Below are 19,567 nucleotides of genomic sequence, written 5' to 3' on the forward strand. Positions count from 1 at the left end.
TGCTAAAATTCTCTAGAATTCTATAGCTCAGGACTACAAACTTGCAAATGACCACTAGATGGCAGCAATGAACTTTCTGTATCTCTTTGCTGCTCTATGGTGGTTATCTGTAATTCTGTACCTTTGATATGCTGATCCCAACTTAGTCTTACTTGCCTCTTCCCGCCAGCCTATATAGGTAGTAAAACCCAAACAGTTATATTCATGTTTTTCATTATTTAATTAAGTATGTCATGATAAATATTAACTTGAGCTTGGCTTTTTCTAGTCCTCATTCCAACTTTATAAACATGCCTCTTTTCTCTTCTTAGCTACTTGGAGTATCAGTTGGCATACTGGCCATTATCACCCACAGTGGGAAACACTTCATTGTTATAAATTCTGCCTCTTCAGAGACAAACTCCTATTACAGAAATTTCCATACTATTGGTAAGTATTGGGATATTCAAGATTCAGTCTCTAATACTGGAGTACAAAATTAAAAGTACTTTATTTCACTGATGAGATAGGAGTTTTGTTCTATTTGGCATTTGTTTGTTTTAAAGATTGATCATGATCTAAATTTCTATGATTTACATTCCTTATATGGAATATATATATATAATTTATTTCAATTAGGTTCTGGCTTCAATTGGTTTAATCTTATATTGATCAGCTAATAAATTTCTTGATTGATGAACAAATGATAAATTTAATTGGTGGAGTTAGTTAAGATGTTAACTTTGACTGGGGAGGCCCAAATTCCAAATACTCCCTCAACTTCAAAACACACAGAGTTTCTCTTGGTTCACTATACTCTCTCAATCCAAACTTAGTTTATAGAGAAGTTATTATAGATTATAAAATTAAGTTGATTTTCTCATATACTGCCTCAAGAGGAAAAGTAAGATATGAATTCAGTAAATATATATGGTGAGAATTCCTAAAATACATGACAGCTCTAAGAAGAGATAATTTTCAAGATAGAATACTTGTATGTAACTGCATTTTAAAACTGAATTTAAATAATTAAAAGATCAATAGGAAATTGTAATGATTTAGCCAGAGCATAGAACAACGCAAAGAAGTAGTGCAAGATCAGAAGACACAGAGAAACCTCGCCAAGAGTCAGATAGGGCTGAATGGATCATCATCATCATCATCATCATCATCATCATCATCAGTCTACAGAATCATATTGAGTCAAGAGGGCCCTTTTCCCCATCCAGTCCAACCTCCTAATTATAGTAACAAGGGCACTAAGCACAGAAAATAAAACAAAATAGAATGTAGACCTGAGAACTCAATCGTCCACCTGCAGAGAGAATGGAGAAAATCCCAATTTCCAAAATGAAGATCAAGTGTTCCATGTATCTTGATGGATGTTTAGTGTTCAGGGTTCTCCTCTGTTAAAGAACGGATTGCATAACACCAATTTCCCACAACACTAGAAAATCAATCTTAAAAAATTTCATCAGTAGCCTTATTTCTCACATGCTGGAACTTTATTATGAGAGCCACTGAGTGGCTAGCTTGGAAAGAAAAGCAAGATGTATCCATATAATACTTCTATTTACTAGTAGAATTCAACTCAGTTATCTTGGGAATTAATGTGTGAAACGAAGATACAAAGGTTGCTAGCTGCAAATTAGCATTGGTTATTACAAAGACATTTAAACAAATATGAATATCTGGCTGAACTTGGTTGATCTCAAAAACACAGTTATGTCAGATTTGCTTAGTTCTAGAATGGGAGACACTGGTATCAGGAAGTTGTAGGTCTGTAGATTAGACGGGAAAATAAAAGAAAAAAACAGTGGCAAATCTCCTCTATTTCTTCACACTTGAAGTAGGACCCAGATCAGCGATAAAGCTGTTACAAAGACATAATATCATCATTCAGTGTCAAGGCTCCCAAATGCCACTTAAAAACCCATGAACTCAGAAAGGAAGAAGGCAATAATTTCATCCCCAAGATTATGAAAGTCATTTACATCCTTTTACTACTGACAGCCAATCACCTCTTGGATATGTCTTAATTCTTGGCTACCATAAAGATTCTAATCTGGCCAATCCATATCTATGAGTCTTTTACCAAGTCCAGCTAAGGAGTCAAGCGGAGATCAGTGACCAAGTCCCAGTCAGAGGATCTTAACAATATTCTTGCCAAGAAAAAAAGAACATGGGCATGTCCATATATTTTTACTTTACTTACTCTGATGCTGCAGGATAGTTATCAGAAGAGACCTTAATATACAGAGTTTTGTATACCTTTTTCTGTATTAACTTCATTTCAGTTTCCTACATCGGGATGTGTCTGAGCATCATTCTGGCTATGGCTGCTTTGATGAGCATTGTTGCCACAATAAAAGAACTGGAAGGTGCTATGGCAGCTGTAAGTAGGCTCTGTTGTTGAATAATATAAACGTCAGTTAGATTTTTCTAAAAACTATTTTTGAAATATACCTGTATATATCAAGGAAGATCCTAAGTGATTCCATCTTGGGATACTTTCTGGAAATTATTATAGATATCAAGATATGTTGGAAAGTGCCTGTGTGTGATATCTTGTACAATCTCTACTGCATAGAAAATAATGTACATGAAAATATATGTTAAAATCAATGTCATGCAACTGAAAGACATAACCAAATTAACATGGGAAGGATTTTTTCCCCTCACTGTTCCAAATCTATATTACTTAAAACAAAATCTTATCTAACTTCGTATGTTATTAGAAATTTACAAACTGGATACTAAAAATGGCTTCCTCTTAGCTTATGCTTTGCTTACAATAATGTTTTACAGTATGTAATGATAAATTATATTTCTATAAGGCAATAATTATATTTCTGAGACTTGGTTCAATGTAAAAATGGTTCTTCAATAAATAGCAATAGCACTTATTTATTTTATTTTTATTTTATTAGTCATATTTCTATGCCACCCACTCTCTGAGGACCCTGGGCGGCTTATACCAAAGACAGTATACTAAATAGCATATTGCCCTCTAACAATCTGGGTCCTCATTTTACCCACCTCGGAAGGATGGAAGGCTGAGTCAACCTTGAGCCGGTGAGATTTGATCCGCTGATCTGCTGAACTAGCAGTCAGCTGAAGTAGCTGCAGTACTGCACTCTAACCACTGCGCCACCTCGGCTCAATTAGACTTATTTACCACTTCATAGTGCTTTACAGCCCTCCCTAATTGGTTTACAGAGTCAGTATATTGCCCCCAACAATCTGAGTCCTCATTTTACCGACCTTGGAAGGATGGAGGGGTTGAGCCAGTCAGAATTGAACTCCTGGAGTGAGCAGTGAGTTAGCCTGTAGAACTGCATTCTAACCACTGCGTCACCATGGCTCATTCATTCAAGTTAAATAAATAATCTCCTATTCTGTTTCAGAATTGGTTTTAGAATTTGCCTGGATTTCCTGAAGCAAATTCTTCAGTTTCTCTAATCAAATCCACATACATATTATTATTATTTCCATTACACTCTAAACTAATCATGCCCTTTATAAATATAGCATTATCACAAGCAATGTGTCTGATAGATGTGTTACCAGTGACGTTAGATAACACGAGAAATGCTTGCTATACATTTTCACACAATGCTAACCTGATAGCAGCTTTATGTTCAGGATCAATTAGGCCATGCTATTGGCACATGGATGCCCTTCTTGCAAAGCACATAAATTTGAATCTCTGCCCTATTATTTCAATACTCTATAAATAATTCACGCAAGCATGTGCAACAGGCCAGAGAAGATTTAGTATACCTCAATAATTTTCAGTTTCTCTGTCATCCCAAACATCTCATTCCCTGTTGTTACTAGTCTTATTGTCTAGACTTGCCATGACATTGATATATGGTTCTGGGTCACACCAAATTACAAGGTGAAACAATCCTTTTGAGAAGATTATCTATATTGAGCCTTGGCAGCGCAGCAGAATAAAGCACTGTTAAGTAACACCAGCTGCCTGCAATTACTGCAAGTTCAAATCTCACCAGGCTCAAGGTTGACTCAGCCTTCCATCCTTTCGAGGTAGGTAAAAAGAGGACCCGGTTTGTGGGGGCAATAAGCTGACTTTGTATAAAAAAGAACACCGCTTCGGGGGGCCGAAAGCCCTATTAAGCAGGTATATACAAAAATATGAAGGCTATTGCTTAATGCATTGCAAGCCGCCCTGAGTCTCCAGAAAAGTGCGGCATATAAATCAAACCAATAAATAAATAATAAATAAATTGAGGGAAGATTTCCCCCTCCCCATATACTGCATTAGATTTGCTCACAAATTCAGAGGTATGTAATAATGAAGGAATTCATGCTGCTATTGATTATTTATTTTTGTTTTATTTTTAGTATGTGTGTGTGAGAGGGGATGGGGTTACTTGTCCAAGTCATAACCATGCCGCATCCAGTTTGGTTTGGCACATTTTGTCCGGTATGCCATCAGCACAACCAAAACCCAAATGTACCCCAAACTTGACTACTTTATTCTGTGCAAGTTAGGATCTCTGATTTTGCAAGTTGATATATATGCTTGCCTGCATCCTACCAGCCAGAAGGTATATGCAGTGTACAGTACTGATACATTCACTCTTAGGTTGCTAGGAATTAACCATTTCCTAAATCTAGAGGAAACACATTGGCAAACTTCCTCTAGCAATTCATGTTGGAATCCTTAAGGTTTGGTAGAGCACTTCCAGTTCCTCCTAACAGCTTCATTCTAAAAAGCATCTATTATGAATATGTTTAGCATAACCAAAGAAGGCATCATTCCCTTGCTTTGTTACAAAGCCAAAGAATCAGAATTCACTATTATGATCTTGGATTTATGGAAGGCCTCTTGCCAAGAAACAGCTAATTACCCTGTTTTCCCCAAAATAATACATCCCTTGATAATAAGCCCAATTGGGCTTTTGAGCGCATGCACTAAAATAAGCCTCCCCCTGAAAATAAGCCCTCCCCAAAAATATTTAAGCACAGAGCTGGAAATCAGGTAAGACGGCAAGAGGAGCCCCATCTTGTTCCACGTGCCCCAAAATAATAAGACCTCCCTGAAAATAAGTCTAAGCGCTTATTTCAGGGTTCAAAAAAATATAAGACAGGGTCTTATTTTCGGGGAAACATGATATTACTATTTTTAAGACTATTTTTAATTAAGACTATTAGTACTTCTGAACTATTCCGCACAAGTCTAACTCTGCGGGGACCTTATCAGGAGGTTACAGACAGGGCAAGATTGTCTTGTATTTGAAAGTACATCAAAATAACAGCTGCTCTGTGAAAGCTGTCGTTTGGGAAACGATTGAATCATATGGATTTGCAATGTATTCAATTTTGTCCTTTAAATAATAATAATTTCTAATATTTTAAAAAAATAGAAGAGATTTCTCCCATCTTTTGCTTCCAATCCTTCTGTGCCCTCTCTGTTACTGTCTGACTACTCTTAAGAAGTGTAGAGCCTGATTTTCCAATTCAGGAGAAACTGATTGAATTTCTACATTTAAGCAACAGCTAAACAATAATTTTTATGAAATGTTTTAATGTGGATTCCTGCATTGAGCAGATGGTTCAGCTTGAAGACCGAAATGGCCTTTTCCAATCCTATGATTCTTATTTATACCAATATTAAATCCTTCCATAGCAACAGCAACAAGTTCTGGTTGGATTGAGGCATTCTTATCATGCATTGATATTTATTTTTCTGCAAGTCATCTTAGATATTGGACTGTATATTATAGTTCTTGTGTATCCGTTTTTGAAAAATGGCTACCTACGTAATTCAAAAGGAAACATTAAAGCTCATGTAATAAAGACTGAGTTGCAAATAAATGTACTTCTTAGTCTCACAAAGTAGGCAATGACAACTTATCTTAATGCCACTTTTTATATGTCATCTTTATACAGGAATCAGTGGGCTAATTTATTTCAAGGAAGTGAATGGAACAATATTACATATATTCCAGTTATTATAAAAAAGTAAAGAAGAACATACTGGCCTAATGAGCTGCAGTATAGGTAGAATCAAACTGTGCTTGGGACTTATTTTTTCCTGTCAAGGGATTAATTAGTGGTGATTTTGTAACAAGTCTGAGGACCAGTAATTATGAAAAGTAAAAGCTTCTTGCAAAAGAAAAGGTAAACATCTTGGTTTAGCTGACTTAGTATGCATGCTGAAAGTGTTTGCTTTATGTTGCAAAGAAAAACTAATCACCTGCAAAAGATCCATATACTGAATGTATTACTTTATATGATTCAGGTGAGATTAATATGCATGTACAGTACCTGGAACCAATAGCTTTCCTAGCAACATCAACAGTTTTATGTCAGTAGAGTAGTGATCAGCATGATAATATTTGGTTTGGACACTCATTTCTGAGTTTTGAAGATGACTCAGTTTGGCTCAGTCCAGTTGAAAGTGAGTGGTACAAAAACTGAGCGGGTGGCTGTATAAATTTGTTTAATAAATATAGCTATCAATGCTTTTGTGCAATAATACAATGAAAGCAGAACATCCTTCCAAACAAAATACAGTTAAAACTGGCAGAGGTTGGGGGACACAGCTCATGAACTCTAATAAGTTAGACATGCATCAAGATGGTTTGAGGCCATGTCAGGCAGACTGTGTATATATTTAAGATTAATAAATCACGTCCGGGACTGATGAATTGATGTATTTACTTACTAACTTTATGTCAATGTACTTCCAAAAGACTCATGGCAATCCACAATAAAAATCAAAACATGTCACTACAATTCAAATAAATCAACATAATTAATCAATGAATAAAGGCAAATATACATATCCTAGGATCCAATCTGGGTTGGTCACCAGGACCAGAGATTTAGTCCTCCAAATTTTCAAACTCATGCTTTGTCACATTCAGTTAAAAGAGAAGTTCCCTGAGGATGGGCTCCAGCACAAGTCTGAAAGCTTGGAGGATCAAACCTCTGGTCCCAATGATCAACCCAGATTGGATCCTGCGTAATTAATCAAGCCCAATAGATTTACACATCAGTAATAAAATTAATAAAAGGGACATGGTGGCTCAGTGGCTAAGACACTGAGATTGTTGATCGAAAGGTTGGCAGTTCAGCGGTTCGAATCCTTGGTGCTGCGTAACGGGGTAAGCTCCCATTACTTGTTCCAGCTTCTGCCAACCTAGCAGTTCGAAAGCACGTAAAAAATGCAAGTAGAAAAATAGGGACCACTTTTGGTGGGAAGGTAACAGTATTCTGTGCACCTTTGGCGTTTAGTCATGCCAGCCACATGATCACGGAGACATCTTCGGACAGCGCTGGCTCTTCGGCTTTGAAACGGAGATGAGCACCACCCCCTAGAGTCAGGAACGACTAGTTCATATGTGCGAGGGGAACATTTACCTTTAATAAAATTAATAAAAATAGGCCAGGGGTGGGTTCTAAATTTTTTTACTACCGGTTCTGTGGGCATGGCTTATTTTGTGGGTGTGGCTTGGAGGTCATGTGACTAGGTAGGCGTGGCTAGCTGGTCAGAGTCATTTCTGGAAGGTCCTCGCACTCACAACCAAGTCCTCGCACTTACGACCCAAATCATTTATTTGCTTTTAACACTGATCAGCTGTAGGACGGCCCTTTGAAGCCCCGCGGCAAGAGTTTAAACAGTTTTTTTCCCTCTAGTCATCAGCTGGGACTCAGGAGGCAGCAATAGATTGGGGGTGGGACCAAATAAAAGGTAAGAATAATGTGGGTGGGGGGGGTGGGGGAGTGGGGGGGGTGGGGGGACGGGGTGGGAGAACCGGTTCGGTGACGTCATATCATCACTGCTACCGGCTCGGCCAAACTGGACAGAACTGGGAGGAACCCACCACTGAAATAGGCATCCAATGACCAGAAGTCAGCAGCTGTTTGTATTTCTGAGTAGCCCTAATATCAAAGTCTTCCTGAAGTTCAGGAGAAAAAGTGTTTTCTGGATTTTTGATAAGAGATTGTCCAAAGGATATCAGGGGAGAAAAAAGGCTCATTTCTCACATAGCCCAAAATCTCTTAAAGGGGAGGTACCTGCAATATGTCCACCCAAGGATGTAATGAGTATTTATTCAGAAAAATTCCAAGTCAGATTTCCAGATCACCATCTGATTTTATAGTTTAAATAAGAGAACTACAAATCGCAAAAAGTTTCCATTTTTGTTTTTGTGATGCTTACATTGCTTTAACAAAGATATTGCTGAAAAAGGGATTTTGAAATGTATTCTGGCAATGTAACGCACGTAAGTTTGTTGAATAGTAGATTGCTTCATCTCTGTGATCTCACAATTCATGACTCCAGCTGGTTATCATGGAAATTTAAATCAGACATTTTTTTAAATAAGCATTTCCTTTTTTGCATGCATGGACATGATTGTATAAACAAAATCTGGTCTGAACAAACTGGCCAAGTTCTGAAAAGGATTTTTAAGAGCTTGGCAGTCTGCAGGATTTTGCTCTGTTGGGTTTCCTACACAGAAATAATAATTTCATATTTATTCAATAAACTGCCCTGCTTTTCCTTCAATCGATTCCACAATTTTGTTCATTTTTATTTTGCCAATCTATTATACTAACCAAGTACATCACAAGAAACTAAAGTGACTGCTTTCTTTTATTCAGAAAATCATGACCTAACCCACTGAAATGGAGTCCTGCACAAAAACACTGAAATAAAAAATGAACATTGTTCTGAGGAAGAAATATATAGGAAAGCACCTAGGAAGAACATGGCTAGAAATGATTTGTGGGGCCGAAAGCTATAACCGCTGCACTTCATTTAACTGAAAGCATTAGCTGATTAAAACTTGAATTCAGTGTCACTTTTACTGTCATTTTTGTCGTTTTTGTTCAAATACATGAACATCTAAGAAAAAAAATTTAAAAAGTAATATATGTCCTTCTAATCATGTGTTGCTCACATTTCTTTTATGTTATCAGATTTCTGTTTGCTTTAATGTATAAAAAATAGAGAAAAGGAAAAAAACTGAAGACCGGTGCAAAGTTTTGACTTTCTGACACCAAAGAAGATCCAGATTCAAGTTCCTCTCCAGCCATGGAGGTTTTTTGGGTGACTGAGCTAATCACTCTCTTTTGGCCCAAGCCCAACCTAACAAAAGAACAAGGGAAACCTCAAGACAAAACAATACTTGCTCTCAAAATACACCCACTCACTCACAGGCAGGCAGGCAAATCCATTTGCTCTTAGAGGAAAAATTATGTCTCCGTGTCTTTCAATTTAAATCAATTAAATATGATAGGTTTGAAATTAATTGAAGGAAATAGAAGAAATACTGTCTTTTATCAGTAAGTAGATTTTTGTTCTGTTATGGCTGTGAAGAACAACCTTTCTATTTCTTAAAATTTGTATGTTAAAAGTATACATGCACTAGATAAGGTACTTGAAGTAGCAATGGCAGCACTTACTAAGGAATTATTTTGATGTCCTTTTTTTATTGTAGTGTTTCTTCTGTTTTACTATGGTTTTCTGTGCTTCGGGAATAGCCACATATTGGACTGTCACCAACAGTACTGTGGTAAGTGAACAAAACGAAAAGATAAATAGTTAAATATTGCACCACACATCAACTGCCAAAATTGTTCCGCACTTTCAGATATACTAATTACAAGAGTTTCATTCATGTAAACTTAGAGCCATAAAACATTTCAAACCTCTCAAGTGTCTTCAAGCCCTTTTTGTTTGTTTCCAAGTCTCTGCAGCAAAGTCTACAAATTCGATAATTCTCAAATAAACATGCTTCTGAGATCTGCTGCATGGTATTATCCCATAGGAATATTTCACTGGAGCTTATAAGGATAATTGTAAGGCTAATTTTCTGAATTGTGCATGGCTTCAGTAGGATTGTTATGTGAAAAGGCAGAATATAAATCATAGGAATGAAGAGAAAGGGCAGTTATACAGCAATTCTCCTCAGGTTTTTTATGCTGTTCCTGGTTTGGCTAGTTGAGGGAATGCTGGTCACCCCAGGAAAGGTTCTCTGAATTGTGAGGCCAGGAGTGATAAGGATACTTTCATGATAGCTCAAAAATGTTTCTAAGATTTAGGGAGTGAGAAATCATACTTCTGTGAAAGTGTTTCTACATGGAAAGAGTTCTAGAATTGGAAAGATTTGGAGCAAAGCCAGAAAGGACAGAAACTACAAGTAGGCCTTGAGATATGACCACAATTGGGTCCCAAATTTTTGTTGCTAAGCGAGACATTTTTAAAGTAAGTTTTGCCCCCTTTTACAACTTTTCTTGCCACGGTTGTTAACTGAATCACTGCAGTTGTTGAGTAACACGGTTGTTAAGTGAATCTGGGTCCCTCGTTGACTGCTTGTCAGAAGGTTGCAAAAGGGGATCATATGACCCTGGGACATTAGATCCAGTAAGCAAACTGATCTAATGAAGAAGCTATCCCTTAACAACTGAAAAAATTATCAAAGGGATAGCTACATACAAATTCAACAATTCTTTAGGAAAGTCTCGCTATAGCTGTAAAGAAAAGAAAATCTCAGTCTGGATCTTTCACTCCAGCACCCAATCCTCTAGACCAGCGTTTCTCAACCTTGGCTGCTTGAAATTGTGTGGTCTTCAACTCCCAGAATTCCCCAGCCAGCCATACCTGGCCAAGGTTGAGATACACAGCTTTCCCTACTATCCAAACTAGAAATTATGGCTGTGAAATGCAAATGTGTATATGGTATAAGAGCCTGCAGTTAGTTTAGATTACTTTGCTTAGTGAGCAAAGTGGCATGAGATTCTTCAGAAGTTGTTCTTTTCATTCATCAGCATAGTATTGATGACAAAAGAATATTTTGTGAGCTGCCTTGGCATGCTGTATTTTAATGAGAGAGCAGAGCTGATATAAACCCATCCAGTTTACTATGTTAAAAGGCCCTCAGAATAGGATTTTAGTTTGCTGTGTCTGACTGACACCAGGTTGGAGAAATCTGACTTGATATAATGTGCTTTTGAGGATTGTCTGCCATTGCTCATTTGTTGTACGACTACTGGAAGACTTGGACTGTGAAACAATTGGATTTGATTCCAATGACAGTCCAGACTGAAAACACATGAGTTGCTGTATTTTAAAAACACATGGCATTGCTCTTTTAAAGCCAAGGAAAGAGGCAATCTGCCATTCTAGCTAATAACCATCTTTCATAGATGTTAATGTGTGGTGTTCTTTTGGAACTCTTAGCTGAGGTTTTAATTATGTGTATTCTTAATATAAAAGTGCCTCTTGTCATTACCTACATAAGAGATACAAAAAAATATTGCATCCCATGCTTCCCCCAACATCCAGCCTTCAAAGTCAGAAAGGCTTTAAAACTGATTTTTTTAAAAAAAATATTAATTGTCTGGGAGAAAAATAGATGTTAGCTCCACCAATTGATAGAATATGGCCCTTTGTGCACAGTGCAAGGTTTGCCACCGGTCCTTGAGCAACCAAAGTTGTGGCGCCTTGATTTCAATACATTGTAGAGTGGAATAGATTACATTATGTAGCATCTTTCATTCTCAAACAGAACTTACTGGTGATAACAAAAAAATTATTAACAAAACAAACCAACATCCCAGTTGGCCAAAGAAAAAAACATTACAAACATTATGTTAACTTAAGCAGCCCTGATAAATTAAGCTGTAGACTACAGGTAGTCCTTAACTTATGACCACAACTAAGCAAATTTACTGTTGCTAAGTGAGACATTTGTTAAGTGCCGTCGCCAAACAATGTCGACTGGCGGCCCTCAGAGGGAGAGCCTTCTCTTTGGGGGCACCTACTATCTGGAATGAGCTCCCCCCGGAGATACGGAGGATCTCGGATCTGCGCACCTTCCACCGCGCTCTTAAGACCTTTTTATTCCATCAGGCTGGCCTGGCCTAATCTTTTCCCTTTTTTTCCTTTTTAAAATGTAAATTTTAATCTGTTTTAAATTATTGGGGTGTTTTAAATCTGTCTTGGGCCAAATTATTTAATTCGGCTTTACATTGCTTTTAAATTTTGTATTTATGTGTTTTATCTTGTGGCTGTTCACCGCCCTGAGTCTTTCGGGAGTAGGCGGTATATAAATCAAATAAAATGGGGGAAAAAAATGGAAAGAGTGTGTTTTGCCCCATTTTACAACTTTTCTTGCCACAATTGTTAAGTGAATCACTGCGGTTGTTAAATCACTTCACACTTGTGAAGTGGATCTGGGTTTCCTCATTGACTTTGCTTGTCAGAAGGTTGCAAAAGGTGTTCACATTTATGACACTGCAACTGTCATAAATGTGAGTCAGTTGTCAAGCATCCAAAGGTAAATCACATGATCATGGGGATGCTGCAATAGTCATACCTGTAAAAAATGGTTATAAGTCACTTTTTTCAGTGCTGTTGTCACTTCAAATGGTCATTAAGTGAGCTGTTGTAAGTCGAGGACTGGCTGTATATAGCTGTATGGCCTAGCACAGTGTTTCTTAACCTTAAGAGCAGGGACAGGTTTCAAAACCTGTCGCTATTAGTTTGCTCATGGACGGATGGGCGCTCGTGCGCACGTGTGAAGCTTCTGTGCATGCGCAGAAGTGTCCGGGCGGATGGGCAGAGCCTCCCGCCACTGCTACCGGTAGCATCCCACCACTGCTTAAGAGCTGTGGTGGCACAGTGGTTAGAATGCAGTACTGGCAGGCTACTTCTGCTGACTGCTGGCTGCAGTTTGGCAGTTCGATTTTCACCAGACTCAAGGTTGACACAGCCTTCCATCCGTCCCATCAGGACCCAGATTGTTGGGGGAAATATGCTGACTCTGTAAACCACTTAGAGAGGGTTGTAAAGCACTGTGAAGCGATATATAAGTCTAAGTGCTATTGTTTAGCAACTTTAAGGTTTGAGGACATCAATACTGGCTGCTGAATTCTGGGAGTTGGAGTCCACATATCTTAAAGTTGAAAAACACTGATCTTGCAATTTCATGCAGAAGAGCCAAGGTGCAGTCTTTGACTTTGTCAACTAGAACCGGATAAACCTCTGCTGAAAGATTGGAGAATGATTGCTAGTCAATGCTGCCAATGCAGCACTAGAGAAATGAATGGTCTGATTCAATGTGAACCAATTTCCTATCTTCTTCATCTGTGTTCCTTTGCTAAGGAAGGGATATCATCATGATACCCCATTGAATTCAGAATACAGGTCTGCACTTTTGGTCCATGGAATGAAAATCAGTAGCAAGGGAATAGTTCTGTAAATATAACAATAGATGAAGCTTTTAAAATTACTGTGTATACAGTATACATTTAATAGAACTGCAGAAAAGAATAAGGAAAGGGTACAGTATTCATACAGAATATGTGAGAGGGTAATTTTGTGTACTATTTTTTTTCTTTTAAAATTCTGACAAATACATTTTCTGAAAACTAATTAATTACTTTAATGGAACCAAAGTTTCAGGTTCCAAGCAATCCCATGCGTATTTTCATAAAATCAAGAGGCATTCTACTGAGTGTTGATCCAGGAAATTGCGCCTAAAAGGAAAACTTTATTTTAAATTAATTATGAACACTTAACTTTTAAACCATCTATGAAACTGTCATATAACATCCTTAAGGATAAAAGTATTCTAAAAGAATTTCCAGAATAAATGTGGTATTAATTTGCTGCAACAAAACAAAGAAACGTTTGCCATTTTAGCACATTTATTACTGCACAAACCTTTTTCATCCAGAGTTTTGCCCAATGAACCATTGACTCCCTTCTGCCTTTGGGATGTTACTTCAGGAGAAATCAAAGAAATATAAATAATGCAGACTACATAATAAATAATGTACCAAAATCGCACATGTAATTGAAAGCAATTGAAAGAGAACTTTCTGTCTTTCACTTCTCATCCTTGTAGTCAAGGGATACTGATTTGTGTACTTCTCATTTAGCTACCTTAGAAATTAAGTACTTCCTTTATGCCACACAAAGTATAATTTGGAAGACAGTAGTTTTGAAATTATATTCAGCTAAAACAGAACAGAACAAAACAATTTCAGGATTTACTTTGTTTTTCAAAGAAACCTGAATGTCCTCCAACAAGTGTTTACTATAAATTAACATTCAAGAATACATTTATTTATTCAACTTGTACTTTATACTGCCCATGTCGCCCGGAAGTGATGCTACGCAGCTTACAATCATTAGAAACCATTAAAAAACATTAAATAACAACATTAAATTAATTTAAAATTGACGAAGATTGTAAGAACGGGAACAAGATGCACATGGGAAGGAGGTAGGGTCTTATCTAATCCATTAATCATGAGAATGATGCGGCCCCATCGAGACCCTAAGCCAATTGGCAGAACCAAGTCTTCAGGTCCTTTTGGAGGGCCAAAATATATGAACTGGCAGACCTGAACTAAAGAACTCCTTAATTCATCCCAATTGTGTCCTTTTCTGGACTGGGAAACCATTTGGATTACTGCAATGCATTCTAATTGGGGTTGCCTTTGAAGCCACTCAAAGTTACACGGGTCCAGAATGTTCCATGTTGGACATTCCTAGGTTCCCCTTTTTTGCACCCTGTTGCATGAGCTGCAACAGGGTGTAAAAGCTTCTTTTGGGGTACGATTCAAGGTTTATCTCCTTTAAAGTACTCAATAGCACAGGACCAAATTATCTCTCTGAGGGTATCTGCCCATCCCACTAAAGAAGATAGGGTAGACATGCTCCAGGTCTCTTCCCTTAAACATTGCTACCACAGGAGTCCTTGGAAATGTTCCTTTCCTGTTGCAGTCCTTGCCTCATGGATCACATTCTCCCTTAATATCTGGTAAGTCCCCCAACCTTTTATGCTTCTGGAGAGCACTTAAAACCCGCTGTTCCCGCAAATACTGGGATAGTATGAGGTCACAGCAGGATAAGAATGCTGTGGGTTCATCAAGGAAGGGTGGTTGTGGTGCCAGGTTTTTCTGGTTTGGGTTTTGTTGTCCTTTTTGCATTTATAGCTGTAAATATAGCTGTAAAGAGCCTTGGTGGCGCAGCAGACTAAAGCACTGTAAAGTAACACCAGCTGCCTGCAATTACTGCAAGTTCAAATCTCACCAGGCTCAAGGTTGACTCAGCCTTCCATCCTTTCGAGGTAGGTAAAATGAGGACCCAGATTGTGGAGGCAATAAGCTGACTTTGTATAAAAAAGAACACCGCTTGGGGGCCTCCGAAAGCCCTATTAAGCAGGTATACACAAAAGTATGAAGGCTATTGCTTAATGCACTGAAGCCACCCTGAGTCTCCGGAAAAGGGCGGCATATAAATCGAACCAATAAATAAATAAATAAATAAATAAATAAATAAATAAATAAATAAATAAATAAATAAATAAATATTGTTTTCATTGGTTGCAAATTTGGTTTTAAGATGGTCAGCTATACAAGATAGATAGATAGATAGATAGATAGATAGATAGATAGATAGATAGATAGATAGATAGATAGACAGACAGACAGACAGACAGACAGACAGACAGACAGACAGACAGATGATGAATGAATGAATGTTTATATTCAGCACCCAGATCATTCCCACAAAAGTTACACAATTTGCTACTAACATTTGTTGCATATTGAGTTATAATGTTGTTGTGGGTGGAGGGAGAGGTTGTTGTCAGTTTAAATGTAGACGTTAAACTTGATTTCACGATAATCAGTTTACTTCCACAATTTAAAAAACAGCTTGTTTTTTATTTCCTATCTGAGCTTTGGTTAGCCGCTCCAGTAATTATTCAGTTACATTTTAATTGTTTCCACTATACTGTTACATTTTATTGAACCTGAAAATATTTTTAGGTAAACCACTTCGTTACTTTTTTGAATGAAAAGTGGTATATACCACACATAATTAAATATAATTTTAAAATCAGCAGAAAACAACTTACAAACCAAACTATTGAACAAATTTGCACAACATTTAGATATTCATTTTAAAAGGTACTTCGCAAGCCCTTTTATAGGGACACTTTACAATTCCTGCAAATAGAGAGAGAGGATAATGCAGGGATATGAACTGATAAACTAGGCAATAGAATCTTACACAGTGTTTTATCCATATATTTTAGTTGTTCAGTTCTGTGCAAGAAAAAGAATTTGTTTATTGCTATTGGTTTGTATACAGTACATATAGTAAATATATACAGTAAAAAAGTAGCCTCCCCTATATTTTTAAACTCTTTTTGGAGTGATGTCATGCACAGCTCCACAAAATGGATTTGCTTTAAAACAAAAAAAATTAAATCTCACTGAAGTCAATAAAGATACATTTATTTTAATGACCTTTGATTAGTCCTTTATTGGACCTTTCCTCAGTTTTAATGCACTTTTTATTGAATAATGTTCAACCGATCAGCCAACCCTAACTAACATCGAGCTCATAAAATATTCTAAACTTTCCATATCCCAGGCTATTTTAGCAAAGAGTGCATGTGCTCTTTTTTTTATTAATTGCCTTTCTATATTTAAAAGGCAATAATCTTGAAAATAAGCCCTGTGTGGGCGATCATAAATAATACCCCCTCCCCCGCAAAATTTCATCAAGCTGTCAGAATTGCTAGTTATATAATTGTCCACTGAATCCCATATTCATTAAGTTTGAGAAAACAAACAAGGTATAGTTGCCTAAAACTGAGAAATAATCTACGTTGGGATGCAAGTATGGCTGTGCAAACATTTGGTGTGCAAACTGTATGGGGCACAGAACCACCACTTTCATATTTATGTAGAATTTGAAATGGATATTTCTCAATGGAAAAAGTTGCAATGTATTTCAGAGTAGGAAGAGCAGGAAAAAGACAAAGCCAACAGCAGCAATGCTTGGTGGCTAAGAGGAAGTACAAGAAGACAAACCCTGGAAAGATCAAGGATAGGGTTGGATTTGCTGCTCTTAAATTCAAGGGGAGCAGGGGCAGGTGGCAACCTAATAGCCTCCCACTGACCCGTTCGCTCCCACAGAGAGGGACCCCTCAGGGTGCCATTGGCCAAATTATGTCAGCTGGCGACACCCAGGGGAAGAGCCTTCTCTGTGGGAGCCCCTGCCCTTTGGAACGAACTGCCCCCAGAAATACACACAATCTCTGACCTCCGAGTTTTTCACTGTGCCCTCAAGACTCTGCTCTTCCGACAGGGCTATCTGTGTAATGGAGTTTTAAATTTGGAGTTTTTAAATTTTTGGGTTTTTAACGAATTTCAGCCGCAAATGTAAGAATTTTAATAATTTTTAAATTTAATTATGATGTTTGTATTGTGTTTTTACTTGGCTGTGCACCGCCCCGAGTCCTTTGGGAGAGGGGCGGTATAGAAATAAAATTATCTTATCTTATCTTATCTTATCTTATCTTATCTTATCTTATCTTATCTTATCTTATCTTATCTTACCTTACCTTACCTTACCTTACCTTACCTTACCTTACCTTACCTTACCTTATCTAAGGGAGATGAAAAAAGGAAGGTGCTACAAATATAAGGAGAGATGGGTGAATTTCCTTGGATTCGAGTATGGTGTATCCAGTCCCCATGCACAAAAATATGCAAATGCATACCAACAACATTTATTTTGCCAAATTATTGACATTCACAAATTGTGATGCTAATGTCATCTGTGTAGGTGGAAAACGCCATAATTGATGTATATGATGTTGTTTATGAAGATGTGAGAAATAACATTTCCAGCACCAGAAGACAGGAGCTATATTCCATTCACAAGATGGTAAGTTGCTGGTGGTTTTGGAATAGGTTAGCTTTGCCCCAGCTTAGTTCACTCTTTTTACTCTTTCTCTTTCATCCCAGAACTGCCAGTTGGGGTAGCCAACGGGCAACTTATCAGTGGCAGTTCAATAAAGAAAACCTCTGGTTGAGACATTTTGAACAAAACCAGTTCCAATGGCCATATCCAATGTTTTATTTCAGCAGAATTTATTTCACATTTTGAATAATACGAAACTAATCATGTTTTGGGAATAATCTGATGCAAGATAAATACATTTCTGCCACTGATTTAAATGGAGAAAGTTGAATTGCTTTCTGTAAGAGACTTGAAGAGTCTTGAAAATATTAATTCCTTTGAGTTATTTCTCTTTATTTATTTCAGAGAATGGGAAAAAGGAAAAGAAAAACCATACAAATAAATATAAAATATAGTGTCATGTTTAAAAAGAAAATAGTCCAGAAGCTTGGGAGAATACAACACCATCCTTGTCACAAAAGAAGAATTCTGGCACAGGCAAATCTCTATTTCAAAGTGATCAGCTGTGGCATAAACATGCCACTTTTTGTAACAGTGGCAAGTCTTTTAGTTCTTCTCAATGGCTTGCTGGGGAAAATAGATTAGCAGCTGGAACAATAATGGGTATAGCAAACATCAATAATTTCACTGAACTGAAGAGATAACTATATTTTGTTTCCTACACAATTAATTCAAATTTATGTTGGCCTTTCTCTGGTGCTTCATTTGGAATTGCTTTCACCTCTTTGAGCCTTGAGAAAAGAATTATTTTGCTTAGTCATTAACACACTAATTCCTACTTTTCCCATACTCTTACATGTGCAGCAGGGGTGAAATCTACTTACCTTCCCACCAGTTCGGAAGTGCATGCGCTGCATGGACCCTCTGCGCATGCACAGAGGGTAAAAAACAGGTTACTTCCTGGTTAAAACCAGGAAGTAACGACGACCAGGTGGGTGGGCGGAGCCTCACGTGCTATCGCTACCGGTTCTATGAACCATCCGCTGCCATCACTACCAGTTCAGCTGAACCGGTCCGAACCAGTAGCATTTCACCCCTGATGTGCAGCATATTTCTAAATGAGGAAAATGTTTGCCCTACTAAGGAATCTACAATAGAAGCTAACTAACAAAACAAAGTGGAAGGAAGATGTAACTGAATGACATCTGCAACTCAGCGTAGTAATTCTGAATGAGAGGGTAGCTAATGAATGAGGCATGAAAAATAACAGTATTCTGAATATATGAAAAATACTGCAAGATAAAGAAAACATTTGTGGGAGGAGAGATATATACAAGTCCTCTACAAAAGATGACTAAATGAAATATTTTCCTGTCAGATTGTTTTTAAAAAATATCTAATAAGGACCATAAGAAATATGTTTCTTATACTTAACAGTTCTTGCCTCCCTTCTGTACAAAATTCACTTTTTTTAGAACTCAAAATTCATAGCTGTATTTTATGTTTATAATCACATGGTTATCGTTGTATTCAGAAATAGCTGCAAATCCCAGATTCTGTCATGAGCTTTGGCAACACATTTCTGAAACAGTAAAAACAGATTTTTTTATATAGTTAAAGAACTTACAAAATATAAATGGAGTTTGTTTCCAAACTTGCCGGGAACCAGAAAATATAGTTTTATGAAGGCCCTTCTCTGCTGCTTTTAATCTCTGTGAAATCTGGGAACAATCTAAAAGCAATTATCAGATCACTGGGCTAATTAATGAAAGGCAATCATAGAAAACTATCACACGTGTCTACTCAGAGTCCTACTAAAGTCTGTAAGAAATGCAGCCCTGAACTAAAAATAAGATAAATCTCGTTCTCCTCTTC

At 37.3% G+C, this 19,567-nt stretch overlaps 1 protein-coding gene across 5 annotated transcripts in view; it reads left to right on the forward strand.

The window, feature by feature from the left end:
- The window catches only part of TSPAN32 (tetraspanin 32), a 42,330-nt gene that overhangs the window by 4,774 nt on the left and 17,989 nt on the right, over positions 1-19,567 (forward strand). For 4 of the 5 annotated variants that reach the window (XM_070957414.1, XM_070957418.1, XM_070957413.1 and 1 more), the window contains exons 2-5: positions 312-429; positions 2,277-2,374; positions 9,459-9,533; positions 17,615-17,716. In XM_070957414.1, coding sequence (XP_070813515.1) covers positions 312-429; positions 2,277-2,374; positions 9,459-9,533; positions 17,615-17,716 — 393 coding nt within the window. The remainder of the gene's footprint in view (positions 1-311; positions 430-2,276; positions 2,375-9,458; positions 9,534-17,614; positions 17,717-19,567) is intronic. The other variant, XM_070957419.1, reaches the window with a different exon arrangement.

The sequence above is a fragment of the Pituophis catenifer genome, unplaced genomic scaffold (assembly GCF_029215685.1).
Source record: "Pituophis catenifer annectens isolate HBS135680 unplaced genomic scaffold, rPitCat1.0.hap2 SCAF_1, whole genome shotgun sequence".
NCBI classification, from domain to species: domain Eukaryota; kingdom Metazoa; phylum Chordata; class Lepidosauria; order Squamata; family Colubridae; genus Pituophis; species Pituophis catenifer.